Consider the following 23,863-nt stretch of genomic DNA (forward strand, 5'->3'; position numbering starts at 1 on the left):
AAATGAAATGACTTACTGGCCAAATGATGATAGAGTGTCAATTCTGTGAAGGCAAGACTCCCATCTTCCTTATCTCTGTACCCAAAGTGCCAAGCATGGGGTCTGTCCTCCATTTAGCACACCATGTATTTGATAAATCTGAGAGTTTTAGATGAAACTAAACACACAGCAGCAAAATACACAGCTGCATCTTAAAAAATGATCAATCCTTATAAAACTTCACTGATTTATAAATTTGGTTGTAAAGAAGGATAGAAAAAAATCGTAAAGCAGTTTCTTTTCTTTTCCTTCTCCTCTTCCTTCCTCTTCTTACTTTAAGGAATAGTCGCTTAAAATTTGAAAAGATTATTACTTTCTTTGTTGGCAAAGTTGTAAAACAGAAATATCCTCTCGGTAGTTAAAAAAAATGGTTTGGGGGTGGGGGGATGTGCCGGAGTGGCTCAGTAGTTTAAGCATCCAGCTCTTGATTTCAGCTCAGTCATGATCTCAGGGTTGTGAGATTGAGCTCCGCTTCAGGCTCTGTGCTGGACATGGAGCCTCCTTGAGATTCTCTCTGTCTCCCTCTCCCTCTGCCCCACCCCCCACCCCCAAATGGCTTGAGGAAAAGGCAAAGCTCAGACGTTAAATTTTTAAAAATCCAAAATACTCCAATAAGCCAATGGGATTTCCTCATGTTTTATTTTTTTATTTTTTATTTTTAATTTTTATTTATTTATGATAGTCACAGAGAGAGAGAGAGAGAGAGGCAGAGACACAGGCAGAGGGAGAAGCAGGCTCCATGCACCGGGAGCCCGACGTGGGATTCGATCCTGGGTCTCCAGGATCGCGCCCTGGGCCAAACGCAGGTGCCAAACCGCTGCGCCACCCAGGGATCCCGATTTCCTCGTGTTTTAAAGTCACATACAACCCAGTAAAGATCTTGACAATGATCTAGACATACCAACATGGAAACTTAAGAGAGTCTACCATTGAGTCTGTGTTAGCATCATTTCAATGTCAAACAGGAAGAGCCCGTTTCCAGAGCATGAAAGAAAATGGCCTATGACCTACCAACAGACATAAAGTCCATGCTTTTGCCTAAACTAAGCTGGTGAAAAAGACAAATACAGAAGGGCCCCAGTTCCCCTCATCATTCGCTTGTCCACATGAGTACTACCTGAGCCCTCCTCTGGAAGAGGGAGGAAAGGAACAACCAGAAATAATCTGTTGGCAAGGTCACAGTTGTGCTACACTTTGCAACTGGGACCATTCATATGGAATGCTGACCTTCCCTTGTTTGTGTCCATCAGGTCTTTAATCAAAAAACTAACCAACCTAAGAGTTAGAATATAACATTATTTGGAAAATAAATTCTACTTGCTAAAAAAGGAACAAGAGAGTATGGTTTCCTTCTGTCACCCTTGGAACCCAAAAGTCCCATAGGAGTAGTCTACATCTCAAAGGTCATTCAGTGGCATTGGCTTGTGCCCATGAGGGTACCCAAGGGACGGGGAGACCCTTGTGAGGTTTGGTATGTTTTTAATAAGGAAGATGATCCTCTTTAAAGAGCATGATGCTCCAATACCTCAAGAAATCTGTTTTATTCCCTACTAATCACTAGTGTCTGTCAATCATTCCCACTAACTGGACAAGCTGGAGCTAAAATATATCTTCCTCTTCTACTAATGTAAATTCAGCTAGTCTCCTTCACTAAGGAGATTACCCCACACTGCAATGCACCTTTCCTCTGAGGCTTCTGGGACTGACTGCAAAAAATGCTTGCCACAGCTGTTTTGTGCACGACCATCATTAAGCAGCCTATTGATTTTTCCGAAGACACTCATCTTGCCAAGCAAAAGGGAAATAAAGAACAATTAGCTTACTCGGAGATCCTACTGTTGACAATGAAGATCACACGAAAGACAGCAGGCATCTAGGTCTGGAATGTGAAGTGTAACGCTGCTATTTAGCTTCTAAATTCTCATCATGCCAGACCTATGGTAGCAAGTTTGCATAACTTGAGTACCAGAGGACCTTGTTCTGAAATTTCACAGCCATATCTGGTTGATCAGTGTAGGTATCCAACTCCCCAACAGATGGTACCAGGCATTTTACCCATTAAACTCTATAATCTCCATAACCATTTCATAATGAGATTGGACCTGATGAGATCAGGGGGCAGATTTTCATTCTACACAGATTCTCCTAGCTTTTGACAGCAAAGTGACTTTATGGATTAAAAGCCTCTGAAATTATCCCATAAACATAGAGCTATAAGCAATATTCTTCAGCCAGTTCTGAAGAACAAAGTGTTTGGAGGAACTCAGGCAGTGAGGTGGCCATATGGACAGTCTCACTTGAATGATGACAAATTGAGAGTGTAGAAACAGATCACTTCAAATCTTGGTAACAATCCTTTTCGGTAAAAAAAAAAAAAAAAAATACTCTGGTTGCCCTTGGTTTGGTATCGGTCATTCACTCAATAATTGTTTACTGAGCATTTATTATCTGCCAAGCACTCTTCTAAGGATTCATGTGTGAACAAAATAAATTCCTGCCCTAATGAAGCTTCTATTTCACTGACTTCTATGTTTCTATCACAAGCCATGTTTTGGCCTAACTGGGGCTCCCAAGGGAATGAGAAAGCCATCCTGCAGGCCCACTGAACTGCAAATAAATGCCCTTCTATAGCCTGTTGTCAGAAAAATAATAATAATGCGGTCTTTCAGAAGAAGAGGGATTAATGTTTATCACTCTGCTTCTTGGCTTCCCAAGAAGTACAGATTTCTGTAATTCAATCAGAGCTACACAACTCAATTTTATTGAATGTTGCTATGATCGACAGGTTTTATTACTCATCAAAGTGTTTTCCAATCAGATTTCGGAAATCAGTTGCTTCCTATCATGCTGAGAAAACACAAAGAGAGACCCTTGCACAAGTCTTTGAATGCATTTACCCATAACCTGCAGCCTTGCAGTTGTTCGGCTGACCCCTGAGTAAGTGCCACTCACCTAAGCAACCTGTTGGTTTGGTACGGGATCTTCCTCACCTTCCTCACTTACTCAAAGATGTGCTGTCCAGCGAGTCTCCCCTTTTCACTTCATTGAGTCTTCCCACTTGCCTGTGTCATGCCCATGACTACACGCACATGCTAGGTTTTTTTCCCACTTGAAAAACACCTCCTGGCTCTATATTTTCTCCCAGCTTGTACCCCATCTGTTTGTTCACCTTTACACCTATCTCTAATTCCCATACTCCCATTTCTTGGACCCACCTTACCAGGCTTTGTTCCCCACCCACCCCACCAAACCTGGGCTTGGCCAGTGAATATATCTTATTCTCTGTCTTCGTCCTAGCTGGTGAGGACTTGACACAACCACTCTTTTCTCGAGATCCTTTCTTCACCTGACTTCCTCATTCTCCAGGTGTCCTCCTTTCCCCCTTAACTGCCACTTCTCCAGCTCCTCTGCTGCTTCCTCCTCATTTTCCTCCCATCCCCAGGCTGGAAACCTCAGGACTCAGGTCTCTGACCTCTTCACTTCAGTCCCCTGGCTTTACATACTATCTAGGGTTTCAGGATTTCTGAACTTGTAACTCTTATCTGAATTCTAGATGTGCCCTAACTGCCTGCTCGACATACCGGTTTTAATGTTAAACTTAATCATTTAGATCTCAAAACTTGAATTGAAAATTGAACTCCTATCTTCCCCCTGAAACCTGCTCCTCCTGAAGTCTTCCCCATCTCAGTTAATGGACATTCCACGCCTCCCATGATTCGGGCCCCACATCTTGGCATCATCCTGCATTTCTCTCTTTCTATCACACCTTGTACCTAAGCTATCAGCAAACACTATTGGTTCTACCTTCAAGATATGTACAGAATTTAGGCGCTTCTCCCTGCCTCTGGCCAGGCCACCATCATGGCCCACCTGGATCATGGCCCCAGTTACACAAACCCGTAGGTCACTGAGCTCCTGCTCTATACTTCCACTGCCACCAGCACAAGGTATGTTGAACATAATTCAGACTCTCTCAGTGTTTCTGTAGGTATTACCAACATTAATTATTATATGACTTTCAAGCCCATTGGTACCATAAAAAGGTGCAGCACTGTTTTGAACCTACACTTAACCCAGACAGATCTATTTTTGTGTGGTCTTAGAGTTCTCCAGGATCTTGTTGCCACCGGCTGTCTTACTGATGTGATATATATCTACACATCTGTATGATACACTGCCCTGAGGTGTATGGCTGGGGGGAGAGCACAGCCTGTGTTCCACGCCAGTACATGAGTCCTGGTAGGCACTGTATTTGCCCACCTTGAGGAGATGGCAGCTTTCCCTTTGCACAAAGATGCCTTCTGCTTAGGGGCACCTGAGTGGCTCAGCAGTTGAGCATCTGCCTTTGGCTCAGGTCATGATCCAGGGGTCCTGTGTCGAGTCTCACATCGGGCTCCCTGCAGGGAGCCTGCTTCTCCCTCTGCCTATGTCTCTGCCTTTCTCTGTGTCTCTCATGAATAAATATATAAAATCTTTAAAAAAAAATGCCTTCTGCTTATCACATCCTGCATCTCCAGAGCCGTTTATACCTGGAGGAGGGAGTAGGGTTGTGCCTTTTCTAATTGGTCTGGTTAGAGCAGGGAGCCTTTTAAAATATGCTTAAAGACAGTGAACAGGCCAGTGGCAGGCCTGGCTCTCTGTGTGCATGGACAGAGGAGTCTCCCCCCACACAAAGCTCTACCTGCCTCCTGTTCCACAGAGACTATGGTGATTGCTTCCAATTTCTTTATGGGCTGGGAAGCCAGGCAATCTAACTTATTTGAATTCTGTCTATGGGAAAACATATAAACAGAACCTTATAAAGAGTCTTATAGAGTAGTTACATGATTAAGGGCCTGAAATTTAGAGCATTGATCTTCTGGCATCTATTTGGCTCTTGAAAATCCTCATGGCCTTGGATCTTCATTCTGTTCTGATCATCTGCATACAGGACTTCCAGAAAAATGGAAGTTTATGATATTTCAAAACAAATACATATACAAATATAGACTGTCAGAGAGTGGTTTATTATTCTCCCAAGATGACTATGTGAACATTTTTTCAGGATATTCACATTAGAGTGATCCTTTCCATAAAGACAATTTACGTGAACCTTACAAGAAAATGTGCTTGAGATCATTCTGGTCCTATGTCCTAGTATTCTCATTCAGTGCCTGCCACTGTCTCTTTGTGTCTTTAGTCCCATTTGCCTGTGGGCTCAGACAGCGATCCCTTCCTATCACCTCGTTAATTATTGCGCTATCCCACGAGACAAGGGAAAAGCCATCTGCCCCCATTTCTGGATGTAGAAAACTGGGGACAGATAAACACATATGTAACTCACAAAACGTTGGAGCATTTAGTAGGGTAGTAAGAACACAAAAATATTTTAAAATAGGTGCACAGAAACTAGAACTGTATCAGAATAGCCATTCAGTGAGTCAGTAAAATTCCTGAATAAGCATTTTTGCTCCTGGACTCATAAGGTTAAGAAGACCAAAGAGCAGCTCATGGCACATCACAAAATACTTCATATTATTTTTGTAAAGATGGCTAAAAAAAATCTTTAAACCTCCATAACCCAACTCTAGGGCTTTAAGAATTTTAATAAGAGGTCCCATGCTGATATTTTTAGAACAAGCTATTCAACTACAGAGGGTCTTCCTGTGATCCACATTTGCAAGAAACTGAACTGAAATGGTGGTGTGGTACTCTAAGCACTATTTTACTACAAATAAATAATACAAATCATGTGCCAGGGCTGCTGAGGGCATCGCTCAGTGGTGACATGCAGCAGACACACTGATCCAAGGTGATGATGCATTGAACATCACTGACATTACCACTCATTTGGAGCTTGTCTCCCAGAGCCACAGTGAAGTGAGATGGAGTTGGATTAATTTTTAGCACAGTTTATGATTATCCACCAGTGAAGCATGTGGTGCTACTTCCCAGGGCATTCAAATTCTTCCTCCTAAAGCACAACATTATCTTGTCCTGTTCTATTTATTTTCCTTAAGTGTGTATGACTTGCAGAGCATTAACATGCCAAAACATATGCTTCCTAAGCCTGTTCTCCCATCTCACCTTCACTTAGACTTTCAAGGTCAGAGCTATTTGTAGCTATCCACTTAATTGGACTTAAAATAAAAGGCAGCCGAAAACAGCAGATTTGTAACGGTCCTTCAAAATAAGCATCAAAAGAGCAGCCTGGCACATCTGAACCTATTTAAATAAATCAGCCTCTTGTTCAGGACCACAAAACTCCATCTACCATGCCACCAGTCATCGTGCAGCTGAAGCAAGCTAGAAGCAAGAAAGAAAATGTTTCCTGAGCCCCCTGGAAACTGCTGGAGCTTTGAAACAATTCTGCATTTTTGTACAAAGCATGACTGCTTGGAGAAGCTCTCTTTACTCTCAGAGCATGCTCATTAATCAAGTTTGTCCAATTAGTTTTCACGGTAGACAATGATGGAGTAGATCATTACCATATTGTTATTATTTACTGTATGCTGCTCCATATACTTACAACGCTTTGTTTAAGATGAAGGCAAATGTTCATAGAGCCTGGAGTAGGATGGTTTATAGTGGGGGACAGGGGGTGAAATGGACAGGACTGGCCCACAACCAAGATACATAAAGCTAAGTGCCAAGGTCCAGATGGCAAAATGGGCAAAGCTCTCATCTGGAAGCGAAGGTCTATAGCCTAACTGCTTTTCTGACAGGGCTTCTGGGTAAGATGTAGGGCAGGAGATCTGATGACAAGAAACTATCTTAGATAATACAGAGAAGAGTCAGAAGTAAGTAAAGAGGAATGATGCAATCAGCAGACCACAAACAACCTGGGACCAAAATTCAAGTAGATTCATATGTCCCCATGATCTCCATAATCAGGAAGGCCCGGACCCCCCAAAAACCTGAATCCTCTTCTAGTCCTTAGCTTCAAGGGGATCAATCTTTTCTCAAGGCCAACTCAAGGGAAGAAGCAGCTTTAGGGTTGAACCCAAGAGTACCAAATCACTCTAAATATAAGTATGTCTTAGAGAACAGCTTAGAGACCCAAGGGTCCCCAGTCTAAGAGCTGCCCTATCTATGGAGCACCTTCCTTAACAACTCACACAATGGGAGAAAATATTTATATATCACAGATATGGCAAGGGACTTGTATCCAGAATGTGCAAAGAACTCTTGAATCAATGATAAGGCAAATAACCCAATTCAAAAATAGGCAAAATATTTGAATAGATATTTCTCCAGAAAAGATATATAAATGGCCAATAAACTCATGAAAAGATGTTCAACATCATCATCCTTCAAGGAAATGCAAATCAAAACCAGATACTATTTCATATCTACTAGGACGAGTATAATTAAAAAGACATAATAACAAATGTTGGCAAAGAGAAATGAAAACATGCATTGCTAGTAGGCATGCAAAATGGTGCGGCCACTTTGGAAAACAGTTTAGCAATTCCTGAAAATGTTAAACATAGAGTGAACATGTGACCTAGCAATCCCATTCCTAAGTATATGCCAAAGAGAACTGAAAACATACACCCACACAAAACTTGTATGCAAATGTTTATAGCAACGTTATCCATAATGGTCCCCCGAGTGGAAATAATACCAATGTTCATAAACTGATGAGTGGATAAGCAAATTGTGGTCCAGTTTTGCAGGTAATATTTGGCCATTAAAAGGCTACAACATGGGTGACCCTCAAACACATGCTAAGTGAAAGAAGTCAGACACAAAAGGCCCCATATTGCTTGATTCCATTTCTATGAAATGTCCAGAACAGACAAATCTATAGCAACAGAAAGCAGATTGGCGACTACCAGGGACTGCAGGGAGAGAAAAGGGGGAATCCACTACTAATTGGTATAGGGTTTCTTTTTTGGGGTGATGAAAATGTTCCCAAGGTAGATAGTGGTGCTGGTTTTACAATTCTGTGAATATACTAAAAACCACTGAATTGCACACTTAAATTATGAGTTTACATAATAAATTAACAAATAAATTCTATAATAAATTATATCTCCAAAAAGGCTATTAAAGCTACAGCTAGAGTAATCTGACTCTTTGAATTGGGGGCCCTGACCCACCCTGATACCCATACTTGCAACCTGAAGGGACTGGGGAATTACTAATGACAGAAATAATAATTTCTTAAGTTGGACATTTGTTGTTTGCCATGTGACTCGAACACATAAGCCATTTGTGTTATGATTTTTTTTTCCGGACCCAAGCTGTTTATCACGAACACTCATCACCTCCATTACCAACATGTCGAAGGGCATTAAGTGCCCTTTGCACTTTTACCTAGGAACCTGGGAACAGATACTGCACATGATATTGGTTAGTCCCTGAGTCAAGGGCAGTAGCTGGGTCCAAGGCAGGAAACACAGCTGCAGACAAACCAACATAAGGCATAGCCATGACCGGATGGAGACATGACAAGCTAAGATGAAATATTGATGGTGCACATAAGAAAAGAGTAAGTGCATCTACAGGGCAGTGACAGGAGGGCTCAGGGGAATTTCACAGCTGACTGAGGTTCAGTTTCAGAGATAGGGAAACTGCTTCTCTCTTAATCCTCTTCAAGAACAGAGGGAAAGCAGGTTCAAGTCCGAACGCTGAGGATTTGACTATTAGCTAGGGATTAGCTGGGGCAACTGTGCCTTCATATTGCTGCATGGGAGGCATGGCAAAGTGATTCCAGGAAGGGAGGCAAGGTCCTAAAGTGACAGGAGGAAAACACACTGGGGAGGTGGGGTGGGGGTAGAGACCCCAGACAGCAGGCTAGTAGCACAAGGGACTCAGAGGAAGAGGCCAGGTGGGACCATCTCTGAGAAGCACTTTTCCTGTGCAGTCTCATCAAAATTCACAGCCTATGAAGAAAATTCTATCATTTTCCCAAATTTATAGACAAGCAAATGTAAGTTTAGAGAGGTTAAGTAATGTGTCCAAGATTAAACAGCTAAAATGGTCACACTCTAACCCAGGCATAAATAATAATTCCATCATGTTAAAGCTTCACTATCATACTTCATCTCAGGAAGCAAAGTCCCAAGTTCCTGGAACACACCAGGGTCTACCACAGGCCTAAAATAATAGAAGTGGTTCAACATGTATTTAATTGTTATCAGATGGCATGGAAAAATGAAACCAACTCAGCCTGCTTGAGAGGTTAGGAAACAGATGAAGAGACTTAAGCAGGAGGACTAGGGTTGCTAGGTGAAACCTGTTTCTACCAGCAGCCTGCTTGCCCAGCTTAACACCCATCAAACAGTAAAAGAGAAAGTGACTTACAAAGCACTACCCACTTGCCTCTTTCCACGAAGGTCCTCTGGAGGGGTAAAGAAGCCCTCGTTACCCCTCCAGAGGAACTAATCTGCTTTAATTGGGTTCCTTAATTGGAAAAGCACTTGGAAGGAGGCAAGTTCAGGGCTTCATTACCTGATCACCTCTTCTATCGGCCAGTCCACAATTATAAGCAAATACTTGTTTCTTTCCCATTAATAGAGAAGCACAGGGGGCCCACGGGGGGCTCACTCGGTTAAGCATCTGCCTTCGGCTCGGGATATGATCCCGGGGTCCTGGGGTTGAGCTCCATGTGGGGCTCCCTGCTCAGTGGGGAGTCTGTCCATCCCTCTGCCTTGGCCGCCCCGCCCCTGCTTGTTTGCTCTCAAATGGATAAATATTTTTTAAAAAAATGGAGAAGCACAGAGTTATCAGAGCTGGTGAGGACCTAGAAGATAAACTGGCTTCTTTACTGTCAAGGAGATGTTTGAGGCAGAGTGCCTGGACCATGGTTAGACCACCACTGTGCGGGATGAAAAGGACATCATCTCTCCAGGCTTGGTTCCTGCCAATGCAGATTCTGCGTGTATCCTCTAAAGCTGTAAGCATGGCATGATATGGCCTGGTGCCCAGACCCTTTCCAAACCCACCAGTCTTTACCAGCATGAGAACCATGTCTGCATCATTTGGCTTACAAATCCAGCCTTTGAAAAAAAGGAAACCAACCTAATTGAAATGCAGCTTTGGTCTTCTCGCCAAGGTTCTGCTTTCCTCTGATTTCATCTCCGTTTCATCCACGTTTCTTTTCTACCCGATGACAAGCTCACTGGGAAACAAGGATGAGTCGAGGCTCAGGGAGCATATCATGCTTTGATCTGCCCCTTCCTTACCCTGCAATCAGTCTATGTCAGAGCCAGAGAGCAAGACGTAGCTTGGTATATGCTGGCATTTTAGGACTCTGCAGAAATCTGCATTAGTCAGAGGGGTGAAGTTACCCAGCTGAACATGGACAGTGTGTGTGCTTGGGGAGGTAGCTGAGATAACATGTGGATCCAACTCTAAATGGCTGAAACAGTCCCAAACATGAAAATCAGCATAGATTTACATGCACATAATGGTCCCCATGGATCCATGGCTCTAAAATTCTCAATACTCAATTATAAAAAGGAGAAGTTGAGGGTAGGAAGCAAACCCATGGCCAGCCCAAAGGGCACTTTTGTTGAATGAAGAAAAAGCAGCCCTTCCTCTGGGCAGCCACAGTCCCACACCAAAGCACATAGCTTATCCAGCAGAGGGATGTCTGAATTTCCGTCCCTGTCCATCTCCTTGATCAGAAAGATGCCCTTGTGCTGCAACCCAGCACAGTTTTGTAGGGAAGCCCTGCTAAGAGGAAGAGGAGGAAAAAAAGAAATTTCTTAACATGATACTATTTTTTAAAATTCAGGTGACAACTCATTGGTGTGTGATGAAATTACTTTAGAGGGTCAAAACTGGTATTTCTGATAGTGTAGAAAATTTAAGAAAGAAAAAGTACATCACTCTAAGATTTTACTCTTATATGTATATATGTAAACATGCACATATGTATGTGTGTGTGCGTGCACTGTGTTACACGATGGGTTAGAATGTAAAATGTATTTCTTAGTGGAGATCATAGTAAAAAATATTTGAAAGTCACGAACTTAACAGAGCCTAATATGAAATGGGAATCTAATTTGGAGGTTTGCTTTGTCTTTATCCCCAACTGTCCAGTGAGAAGCACTAGGGAAACAAGAAGGTATTTAGGAGTCAGACCTAAGTTCAAATGCAGCTTAAGACCACTCAGTTGGGACCTCAGGCAATCACTTATGTTTTCTGACCCTCACATTCCTGATGTGCAGGTGGAGATGATCTCTATTTCAGGGTGTTGATGTCATAAGGCCATGGTGTGAAGTACATGCCCAGTCTCTCGACTGTGGAGAGACTAGCATCCCAGGGATGCACAGGCAGCTGCCACGGTGGGTTTTCCCTGCCAGAAACCACAAATGCTAAGCAGGTCTACTAGAATCCTGCAGTAAAGTTTATTTATTTTTTATTTTTATTTTTTTGCAGTAAACTTTAAATGACTTTCTCCCATGCAAGTTGTTCTCCTGTCTGGAAGAACTATCTCCCACGACATGTCCAAGCTAAAACTTTTGCTTGGCCAAGCCAATAAGTCGTTTGTGTGGAAAGACCTCAGGTAAGCCAATTTAGAAACAGAATTTGTTGAGATGGGAATGGTGAGAGTCTGGTCTTCTGTTTTAAGTAACTTTAATTACTTTGACACGATTAGAGTGTTCTGTATATATACACTAGAGCTTCCAAGGACAGAAATGACAAGCTGGCAGCAATGTTTTAGGTCATCCCGGTCAAGTCTCCCATTTTCCAGATGAGAAAATAGGAGTCTTAGGTGACATAGGATTCCCTATGGTCACATGGCCAGTCCCTGGGAACCTCATCTCCCAACTCCTGAGTCACAAGGCCTCCTTCTTCAAAATAATTAATCCTTTAAAACAAAAAACCACAAAACTTCCTGTCTTTATTTAGGTGTGGAAATCATGGGGAAGGATGAAAGCTAATGTTAGTGATCCTCAACATATATTTTTAAGAGATCTTTGAGTCATCATAGAAAACTTAAGAAATGACACAAAGGACACACAGCAAACTGGCAACTTATTAAAAAATTAATTCTCAATAAATGTATCTTTCAACACTCAGTGTCTCAATTAATCAAAGAAATTCCAATTAAAACAAAATGCTATATTGCACTGCAAAAACATAAAAACATTAAAAACTATAATAGCCAACACTACCAAGTATGTCACAATGTAGCAGAAACTTTAAAAAGCTCATAAATAGGATTCCTGGGTGGCTCAGTGGTTGAGCATCTGCCTTCGGCTCAGGGTATGATCCTGGAGTCCTGGGATCAAGTCCCGCATTGGGCTCCCCATGGGGAGCCTGAGTCTCCCTCTGCCTGTGTCTCTGCCTCTCTGTGTCTCTCATGTATAAATAAATAAAATCCTTAAAAGCAAAATAAGAAGCTCATAAACTTTGATCCAGAATTTCTGGTTCTCTAAAATCAGAAATTTGTGTGTAAGGCTATTTGTTGTAGCATTTTTTATAGTACTGACATATTTGCAACATTTTATAATATGAAAATGGTTTCTATTATAAAATAATACTTAACAGTGAATTACATTTAATGATACAAGGAAATGATCATAAATAGTCAAGCTTTTTTAAAAAAACTAAAATGTGGGGCACCTGGGTGGCTTAGTTTGCTAAGAGTTTGCCTTCAGCTCAGGTCGTGATCCTGGGGTCCTAGAATTGAGCCCCTGTCAGGCTCCCTGCTCAGTGGGGAGTCTGCTTCTCTCTCTGCCCCTCCCCCTGCTTGTGTACTCTCTTTCACTTTCAAATAAATAAGATCTTAGAAAACTAAAATGTTATATACCCAATACAAGTTTAAAGTTATGTATATCCAATATCATTCCAATTTATCTAAATACTTAGATATATATGTGAATATGCATGTGATATGTGTGTGTGTGTGTGTGTGTGTGTGTGTATGTGAGAAAAGCCTCAAAGAAATGCATAGAATTATTTTTGGATGGTGCAATGAAGAGATTATGGGCTATTTTAAATCTCTTTTTAATATTTTTATGTGTTTTTATAATCCTATGATGAATATATTACTTTCAGTATCTGGTAAAAGTATTACTTAAAAGGCAAATTTAAAGTGGCCCCCCCCCAAAAAAAAAAATAAAGTAGTCACAAATAATTTTCTGTTAGAATTGCCTCTTAGATTTGACTCAAAATTTGCCATTGGTAGGATTTTCGTTGATGAGAAGCTTTATTACAATGGTTAGGCTGCATGAAACACTCTGAGATTACTGAATTAAAATTCCATATCAGTATCCCTTGTTATATGCATTATCTTTTGACAAACCCACAGTCTGAAATATATATTTCTGGCAATATAATGGGCCAAATATTCAGAGAAACCATTCTCAGTATGTCACACCCCCAAATGTTGGATATTATATTTTTAAAGTTCTCTAACTATGTTAGTGAGGAATCAGAGGTTTCTTGAAGCAGCAGCATCAAGTAAGCACAAATCCAAAGGGGTCTGTATTGCTTTGTCTTCAGAGTACTTGGCAATCCCCAGTGGCCAAAGACTAGGTTTTTAAAAGCTACAAAGGCCTCATAGGGAGGAAACAATTCAGAAACCTCCCCTTCCAATAAGTGAGAAATGAAGGGTTGATACTCTTAGCTGGTGAATAAGGGAGAAAAACCTGCCTAGCAAGGGGAAATAGCAGGATGGGCTTATCTTCATCTTGGTTTTGAGTGATATTGTAGAAAGAAAGAGAGAAGAATCTCCTTTAAAAAATTTCTACCACTGGCTCACACATATGGGTTTGGAGTCTGAATTCACACTACCTGGGTAGAAAAAGGTCAAACATTTAAATTAGAATGATGCCAGGTTGGTTGTGCTATCAGGCACTTGCCTGAGAAGCAACTGCCTCCAAAGAAACACATTTAAAACCCAGACCTCAATGACTTCCTATGGGTAAAGTTCCAAGAAATAGGAATTCAAAGTTGTGTTTTTTAAATCACTAAATACCTAAGAAAGCAACTCTACATGATCAAGAATCAATAAAACAGCAAAACTAGACCTGCAAGGATACTGTCCCAAGGAATATCGATTATGAAATATAATGAATTTAACATTTCTAAAGAAATTGATAAATGATGAAGGAATAAGAAACAATAAAAGTCAACCTGACAGATATGAAAGAGCCACAAAAAACCTCTAAGCATAAAACAATATAATAATATTAGGAACCTAATGGATAATCTTTAGAGATTAGACAACATTGAAGAGAAAATTAGAAACTAGGAGGTCAATATAAAAAAATGAACAGAATGAAAAAGAAGAGGTAGAAAAAGAGTAGTTACAAAATGTGACAGATGGGTTGAGATGGTACAACATCTGTTTAATCAGAATTCTAGAAGACTATAGGAAGAATGAGGTAGAGCTGAAACTGGTAGAATGCACTAACCTGCAAATTCAGGAAGTTTAATGAATCACAGATTGGGGATAAATAAGTAAGAAAAGAATATTTCACATGGCATAAAGAAAATGTTAACCACCGAAAACAGAGACAACCTTAAATGTAGTCAAAATGAAAACATGGATTTCTTACAAAGGAACAACCTTTACACCTGACAGCAGTTTTTTTCAACAGCAAAAACAGAAGTCAGAGATAGTGGAATGTTACTTTCAAAGTAAGATGAGAAAATAATTTTCTACCCACACCATCTTTCAGGACTAAAAGTGAAATAATATCTCTAAGCAAATAAAAACAAGAGCATTTACTATTAATTGATTCTTGCTAAAGGGACCTATAAAAAATATCAGTAGAGTAAAAAAAAAAAGAAACCTCCTGAAAAGAGGTCTGAAATGGAAAAAATGAGGAGAAAAGCTGGTAAAGAAATGGTTAAATCTAAAAACACTGATGGCATAATAACAATGTCTAATTTGTAGGGTTAAAAAAGTTAAGTTATATCTCATTAAAGCTGTTATAAAACAGGCAGGAAGGTAGAACTTAAATCATGGACTTTGACACATATATATATATATATATATATATATATATATATATGTGACAGAGGACAGGTGATAGAGTTAAAAGGTTCTAAAGTCCTTAGGTTGTTTGGCAGCAGTGTAATTAACCTATACTATGTTAAGTTTAATATACACGTTAAAATTTATAAGCCAACACTAAAAGAATAGAAATAGAGTGTATAAATTGCAAACTATTAAAGGGACAAAGAAATTTAGGGGAAAAAATTCAATGCCCCTCCTTCTCCAAAAAAAGGCAAGGAGAAATTATAAAGAAGAAACAGATCAGAATGAATAGAAAGTATAAAATAGCATAACAGAAAGAACCCAAATGTAACACTAATCGCAATCAATGTCAATCAACTTTCCAGTTAAAAGATGATTGTCAAACTGAATTAAACAAAATGTAGCTATATTCTGCTTACTAGGGACTTATTTAAAATAAAAGAAGATTGAAAGTAAAAGAAAGGAAAAACAAAACCAGTCAAATCCATCCTGAAGGTGTACTTGCCTCCTTAACAGCCAAGGAACAGTTTAAACATAACAATCCCATTCATTGTTAAAGCTAAAATACAAATTATCTGGTTCTACCAAAAAGAGAGACAGACAGAATAAAAAGGAAAGAAGAGGGGAAGAGAGGAATTGGGGGTGGGTGGGTGGGAGGAGAAATGGACAAAGGAAGAAGAGAGGAAGGAAGGGAAGTGGTAGTAAATCCTTGCTCCCAACATTGCCAGGATTCAGAAAATTTAGATATTCTCTTGCTGGAGAAATCAGAATAGCAAGGATGAAAAGCCAAAGATAATCTGAATTCTGTGTATTAAAATCCAGTGGGCTTTCTGGGTCTGTTGAAATGTCTTTACTCTTGGAATTACAGGCAGTAACTAAATTAAAGAGTTTGCTTTTAATATAAGTAGAAGGAAACAGAAGAAGGAAAAGGCATAATGCTGTATCACTAGATAAACATGCTACATTTACATACTACACCTAGTCAGTCAAGAATTTTAAAGTCTACATTTTCTTTCTTATGAGAAGGACAGAGAGTTTCCAAGTCTACCAAGTAACACTATCCTTTAATTTATTATAAGGATGATCTTACCTTACCTTCCTTGGAAGTTTGTACATTAATTTTACTAATTTATTTCCTAGGTGTGGAGGGGAAACAAAGGCTGAATAAATAGTATCTACTGTGCCATAAGTGAGCTTGGACCCATAGATTTGTACTAATAAAATTATTTAGGTTTAGCACCTTATAAGAACTACTTCACGTTATGAGGAATATTTATAGCATTGCTTCAATTTTGTTTTTCTCATGAACAGTAGTAACAACTCGAACTACAGGAACTCTATTTACAAACAACTTTTCAGGAACATGCAAACCAAATAAAGCAAAGCACGCTGAAATTACTAACTAGCCTACTCAACTACTCAGATTTAAGCGTCTTTATTTAGACCATTCCCTTCATTAGAACTGGGCTGAATTGCTGTCAGATTATAATGCCAAGACTAAGAAGAAGCTAAATACCATGGACAGCTGCTTTCTAGGCCAATGACGGCCTAGCACCATAACAGATCAAGGGACCTCAAGCAGTCAGGCCAGAAGCATAGCAAAATGCTCTGAATGCCCTGAAACACCACTGCTTCACATCCTGCAGTATTCAAAGTTATTCCTGACCAGCTATGGAGAGGTTTTTAGAAGAGTCTCAATAATTTACAAATAAGAATACCGTTAAAACAAAAACCTCTGCTTAGCACAGATATTTCTTAACCCCAGTTAACAGCCTACTTATTTCAAGCAAAATTCTACACAATAAAATTTCAGGACAATAAATGCACTTGGAGGTTTCTTAGAGTTTATGATAATATCTGGCCTGCAAATATTCACTGTATGTGAACCAGGGCTTATAAATATCATACTGTGACAAATAGTATATGCCCCTAAGGGAGACAATGACCTGCTTAACTCAATGATTCACTGGCATGAATTACAGCTTTCAAAAAATGTGAAATTCTTGAATTTAAAATAATTTATTTTAGGGGTGCCTGGATGGATCAGTTGGTTGAGCATCCCACTCTTGATTTCAGCTCAGGTCATGGTCTCATGGTCATGGGATAGAGTCCCACATCAGGCTCCATGCTCAGTGGGGAGTTTGCTTGAGAGTCTCTCTCTCCCTTTCCCTGTGCCCCTCCCCCTGCTGACATGTACACTCTCTTTCTCAACTAAATAAATAACTCTTAAAAAAAGAATTCATTTTTACTTACTTTTCATTTAATAACAGAAGATAAAAGGAAAGGTACTACCATTTATTAAACAACCCACATTTGCCAAGGGCTTTGTTAGTCACTTAGCATTCATTTCTTCATTTAATAATTTTCCTAGCTTCATGAAGTAGGCATTATTATCTTCAGGTCCACATTAGGAAACTGTGGCTCAGAGAGTTTATATAACTTCTGAGATCAGAGAGCTAATTACACATTGGGATTGAAATCTTTTTCACCCTGAGTCAATGCCCCATGTCTATTTACACTGTGATGACTCAATGTAACTTTTTAAAAAGGATATGATACTCACTAAAAGAAATAGTAGTAACAACGAATGGGTGTAAAAATCAAATGAGATGAGAAACTATTACTATAACTATGAAAAAATATGCCAGTTCACATTTTTCCATGTTTCACAGTTGCCCCATGACATATATCCTCAATAATAGAACCAAATTAGAATTTTCAACCTGTCTATTGAGGCATGTAGTTTCCAAAAACAGTTCACTGCCAAAAGCCCAGCAGAGCTGATGATTTTTGAGCGAGAACCACGGATGATTTGTACAAGAATACCTAAAATATGTTTCCTCTAGTCTCCCAAACTCCCATGCTCCATAGTTATAAAAATAAGACCATGGAAACATGCTTAGTATTCTGCTTCCTAAATTCTTCTACACCACATCCCAATGAAATCTCAATGAAGATTTCATTGAGGGCTGCATTTGGGTCAGGGTTTCTTTCCTGCATGTTTTGATGGCATCAGAAGCACAGGCTTCTGGAGGATAGGTGGGGTATGTAGTCACAGAATGAGAATGGAAGGCCACATTCAAGGACTCATCCCATTTGAGACATCTTATGTTCAGGGCTTGGGCAGCAAAACCTCCATACGATTCTGAAATCAGGCATATTGATAAAACCAGCTGCTGAAACAAATTTTTTTTCCAACAATGCTTCAAAGACGAAATTGACAAGGTGAAATGCCCTGAAGGAAATCTTACATACCATTATGTACTTCTCCACCTAAAAAATGTGTTCTAGCATTTTTGAGGAATGCCAAACAAGGCATAGTTATGTTTAAAAAAATTCTATTCTCGTCATAATTTATACTTCAATTTAGTTACTAAATGCCACAAGAAATAATAATGATTAAAAGGAATAAATTAAAGCTATTTAGTGCTAACATGGGGAAATAATACAATGAACATATTTGAGAGGGATAACAAACAGGAGAAATAGACTTGAATCTAATCTACTTTCTTTTTTAATTTGGTAAATCCAGAACTTCCAAATTTAAAACATGCACAATATTAAGCATAGCGCAAAATTATGGATTTGAATTAACAACTGCTAAGGAACGTCAGCCTAAGCTACTGATTTTTAAATATAAATACGACATAACAGTCACCTACTATAGTAGGTAAAGATTCTTGCAGAGCTACTTTAATGGTTTACAACTGATTGAATATGGCCTGTAAACTGTATTTAAAAAGTTACTACCATGTGCACAAAACCAGCTCCTCCTGAAATTAGAAAATCTCCCCACAATCTTAACTACACCATTGAATTGCTCTGCAAATTCCTTTATCATAAATGTTGTCAGCATAACCTTTGGCAGAATTTGTTTTTAAGTTAATTGAGTTCCACCGTTGTGTAACAAAACAAAAATATATTCAGCTCTCGAAAAGACTTTTTACCCTTGATGTGCCCAGGATATTTGTAAGATACCAAATCATTTCCTTGACTCTAAAAAAATATGCCTTTCCCTTGGAAATTATTAAGAACTCTAACTGGAATAAACCCATAGATTATGAATGCAAACCACTCAAACTAGCCATCAGGCTTGAGGGATCATCCTGCTGGCTACAAAATTAGAGCAAGGAGAGGGGTCCAATCAGGCCCTCAAGGATATATTCAAGTCTAACATCTAAATGCTTACTTGCCATGTCTACTGGTAAATGACTTTTTTTTTTTTACTACAGTTTCTAACAAACAATAATACACTGAGTGAAATGTCAGAAAAAAAATACAGATGAAAACATTTTTCTTTTACATGTAATAAATAGCAATATTACTGGTGTTTTGGTTTTTGTTTTTTTACTGCACTTTGCTTTCATGCTATGGTTGCCACAAAAATGGTAAGTGGTCATCCAACCTGAATGTAAAGGAATTATGCTAATACCTTTTTTTTTTTTTTTGGATAAAATATCTCACCCTCCACTCAACATCTGTTTTTTGCATACATGAGAATTTTCCCAGATGCTAGTATGAAAAACCTGCATATGTATTTTGGTTTCTGTTTAAAATCACATTCAGAGACAACATTCCAATGTTAGGATATAAATCAGAACCTCATTACTATATTTAACATAAAATGTTATTGATGTGTTTAGTCATTATTTAAAAAAATTAGTTTATAAACTTGCAGACCAATTTATTCTAAGCCCTCTACCAATTTGCTCACCACCTAAGTGGTTACTCTCATCATTAAAACTCCCTCATATTCTACTGTAAAATTATTTTGGGTCATGTTTTTCATGGCATGCAAAAGTGCTGTAAGGCCATGGAGGCAGACAGCAGAGCTTGGCAATCACTTCCTGTCATGGATCCCAATCAGTTCCTGCTCAAGTGGTCTGATGATCACTGGGTGGATCAAGAAAAATGGCTATGATCACCGCAATGACCAGTCCTTCTGGGTCCTGCCGCTAACTTAAAGGTACAGCTCTGGTGACACAAACAAACTTTCTTCTTTAAATGTCTCTAAAGTGATGGTTCTCGATCATTGTCATGGGCCTATTTAAAAAACATGCCTGAAACTTGCTAGGCTACACACACACACACACACACACACACACACACACACACAAACACTTTCCCATGAAAAGTAAATTGCTCACAAAATCATTATGCCTCCTTTCGGATGTAAATAACTGTTGAATTCACTCATGGATACTTGCACAACCCATACTTATCAATGTTTTACTCTTAAGCAAGTGGCTTGAGAATTTAGGAGATATCCACAAGAATATCTCCAAATTATGTTTTCCCACTGCCATGTCAGTCTGGCTACCACAGAACTGCAGAAAGCAATCTGCTACCCACTAGAGCCTCACACACCATCACATTAAAAGAGTGGTAGATCTCAAAAACATAATTATTTAGAACATTGAATAAACAACCACCACCACCAACCTTTGCTTGGGCCTCTGGTGCTGTCACCTTGACGACTTTATTGCGATTTATCATTTGCTTCACCCATCTTTCTACTTGGACGTTGAATTTCATGAAAACCACATAGCCAAAGTAAGCTGTTAAGAGAAGCAAGCTTTCCCACCACATGATAACATTATCCAGGAAAAATATGATCAGCATGATCAAGTCAACGATGTAGAAGGACACATCCCGAAAGAGCGGCCACCATGTCAGGTTTAAGATTTCTCTAGAAAACAGAGCACACATGCCAATAACAAAGAGGATATTGAACACTGCCGAGCCCACGATTGTGCCTATGCCAACATTGCTGTGAGCAATAAATACCCCTATAAGAGACGTGAAAAGTTCTGGGGCCGAGCCCCCAGCCGCCATAAAGGTGGCTCCAGCCACATCGTCAGAGATGCCCAATTTCTCAGTGATGACAGTCAAAGAAGGAACAAAGAACTCATCACAGACAATGGCTAAGGCTATGAACATGTAGATCATTCCAATGACGTGCAGAATGATGGCGCCTTTTCTTCTCTCCTCGAGGGAAAAGATGTCTCTTGGGTAGTCTCCTTGGGCATGATCTGTAGTATTCTCAGATTTGCCTTCCTGAGAAAGAGGTGGCTGTGGAGTGTAATCCAGAATCTTGTCATTTAAATCTAAGAGGGTTCTTTGACGGTAACCGTGTATTGCCCTAGGGCCACTTGCACCAATGACCTCTTCTGTGCTCTGTGTCTCTGGCTCAGAAAAGGCACTGATTGAAAATGAGACAGTGCTGATGGCTACTAGGCCCATGAGAAGGCCCAAGATTCGAATTAACTTCAGTTTTTTCCTGACATTATAATGTCTCCTGCAGCCAGACAGTGACTTATCCAAACACCATTTCTCAAGGAAGGTGATGGCAGTGCTTTGGTGCAGATCCATCCTTGGTTTTCTGGTGGCTGTGGTGGTCTTCAAATTGTAGACTCAACCAGATAAGGTTCTCTCATACTTTTCTTCCCTTTAGAGTCAACGGTGCTTGTGGGGGAACTTCTACAATCAGGGATTCTTACACGTCACAGGAAATGTTTTTGACATTCAGGCTTAAAGAAAAATTAAAACAAGGAGAATAAATGACAAAATCATCATATGTCTTTTCTATAAAAAGAACTTTGCATGTATGATAAAGTCCTATCCTGTGTTTGACCTTGGGTAAGTTACTTAACTCGTGCCTCAGTTTCCCCATCTCAGAAATAAGAACAATTACTGGTGGCAACTGCCACCAAGGACTGCTTTGAGGATGAGACACTTAGAGTAAGATGTGGCACCTAGTAAGCACTTATAACAATGATGTGTTTATAAATTTAAACATTTTGGTAAATCCAATGTTGGATAGACTATGCAGATGTGTGTGTTAAATATAAAAAAATTTGTAGATGAAAATCGATCACCTTTAAAAATTTATCCCACCTCTACTCATGTAACAACCTCCCAGTGATAAAAGATACCACTTCTTTTAGAACTATCTAAGTACTTGACAACCAATAATTACCCATTGTGTTTTCTTTTTGTTCAATTATATAATTCCAGTTGAAGGCATGCTTTTCTATCTAATCTATCATTTGAAAGCACTGAGCGTCAGAGGAGACTGCACTGTTTTCCTGTAACACATAAAGATCTCAGCGTCTTATTTTTCATGAAAAGCTTCTCCTATGCCTGATGCAGACAAACAGCCCTTTAAAAATTTAAGTTTACAAAAGAATGTTCTGGTGACATGGGCTGCCTTCCCTAAATACCTAGATATTGTTTTCAGCTAAAGCTTATTTTTAAAAACAACCTTCAGTCATATGTAAAATAGACAACATAGTTAAACAACTCCTAACAAGTAGGCTATTTCTAGAGACTAAATGTGTATTTTGTAAACAATATGCAAGCTGCAGCAGTACCTCTGTCCACAAAATCTGATAAAAATAGCCCCAACACTGACTCTTCTAGTAGGTTAGATAGTCAAGCAGTTTTCATTCTCTATCCCACAGAGATGGGTAAAACATCTAGACACCACAGCAGCTTTTCTGAAGGTTCCTATTTAAATTTTTCTCTAAAAACCCTGTCGTTGTTCCTTTTTATATCACCGACTTCATTTTAGAGGCTCGCTGAGATCATCTCAGGTGTAAAATAAGCTAATTAAACACACGCCGGTTAAACACTGAGATAAGCTGGAGCTCAGGTTTGCAGAGCGGAGCAAGAACACAAGTCAAACCAGGCTAAGATGCTGCTACCTGTCACAGAGATTTGGGGGCCGGCTGCAGATGTCGACGCTTCGAACACCAAAGATTAAGCGACTCACAGCGCCCCGGGGATTGTCACAATGCCGGCCAGGGCCACGGGCAGGGACAGACTCCACTCCCAGGGCGCACGGCCAGCTCCAGCGAGCCGGCTCCACCTGCAAACCCGCCGCCTCGCTCCACCGGAGCTGCCTCTGCCGGAGAAGTGCACCCCAGCCGCGCCCCAACTTTGCCTTGTGTGGTCCCAAACTTTCCCCGGTGGGTTAATAGGAAAATAAAACTAAAGGACGGACGCCCCACCAAGCGAGCGGGGATGCGGCTCGGGAAGGCGCTTGGCCAGCATCTCCGCCCCGCCCCCGCCCCCCCGATCCTCTGGCGCTGGTTTGGGGAAGGGGAGCGTCCCCCCGGCGCGTCTACCCCGACGGCAGGCCCGGCCCCGCCGCGCCCCCCACCTCGGAGCCGGAAGCAAGGGCGCTCGCGGTGGAAGAAGCGGGGTTGGGGGCGGGGGGGGCTCGGAAACCGCGCCCCGAGCCGAGAGAGTTAGCGAACTCCTGGCGGGGCCTGGGGCACCCGCGGCCACCGCAGAGCCACCTGTGAGCCTGCAGCAGCGGGATGAGCGCAGCCGGAGCGGGCGCCGCGGGCGCTGCGGCCACCGAGCCCCGAGGCTGGCGGGGACCCGGCCGCCCGCACTTACCGGGATGCGCCGGGAGGACGCGCGCGCGGCGGGGGCTGTCCCCGGCCCTCCGCCTCCCCGCGCCGAGGCCCGGTCTCCGGCTCCCGCTCGCGCTCGCGCTCGCCGCGGCTCCCGCCGGCCGGGGCTGGGCTCGGGAGGAGACTGAGCCGCGGCGAGCCCTGCGCGCCGCCTCCGGTGCTGCCCGGCCCCCGCCCGCGCGCCCCTCCCTCTCGTCTCTGCGCGGGGAGCGTGGCCGCAGCGCGCTCGGCTCCCGCGCCCTCCGCTCCACGCCTCCCGGGCGCAGAGGCCGCGCCGGCAGCCGTCTCTTAGGAGATTTCTCCGCAGTGGGGACTGGGGTCAGGCTTTGCAGGCGAGCAAGGACGCAGAGGAGAAATCGTACAGGTCGGTGACGCGCCTGCTTCCCGGAGCCTGAAAGTGCTGCCAACTTTGGGGTTCATCTATGCTGGGCACCTCCTCTCCCAATTATCTGCAGAAAGTGACAGCAGTCAC

General features: G+C 41.1%; 1 protein-coding gene across 3 annotated transcripts in view; it reads right to left on the reverse strand.

Moving 5' to 3' along the window:
* The window catches only part of SLC24A2 (solute carrier family 24 member 2), a 247,004-nt gene extending 223,486 nt beyond the window's left edge, over positions 1–23,518 (reverse strand). For 2 of the 3 annotated variants that reach the window (XM_025433207.3, XM_025433206.3), the window contains exons 1-2: positions 23,375–23,518; positions 20,411–21,498 (exon numbers count right to left, since the gene is read on the reverse strand). In XM_025433207.3, coding sequence (XP_025288992.1) covers positions 20,411–21,340 — 930 coding nt within the window. In that variant the 5' untranslated portion in view covers positions 21,341–21,498; positions 23,375–23,518. Of the gene's footprint in view, positions 1–20,410; positions 21,499–22,674; positions 22,921–23,374 lie in introns of those variants that run through there. The other variant, XM_035697258.2, reaches the window with a different exon arrangement.
* Between the last annotated feature and the right edge of the window lie 345 nt (positions 23,519–23,863).

Source organism: Canis lupus, chromosome 11 (assembly GCF_003254725.2).
Source record: "Canis lupus dingo isolate Sandy chromosome 11, ASM325472v2, whole genome shotgun sequence".
NCBI lineage: Eukaryota > Metazoa > Chordata > Mammalia > Carnivora > Canidae > Canis > Canis lupus.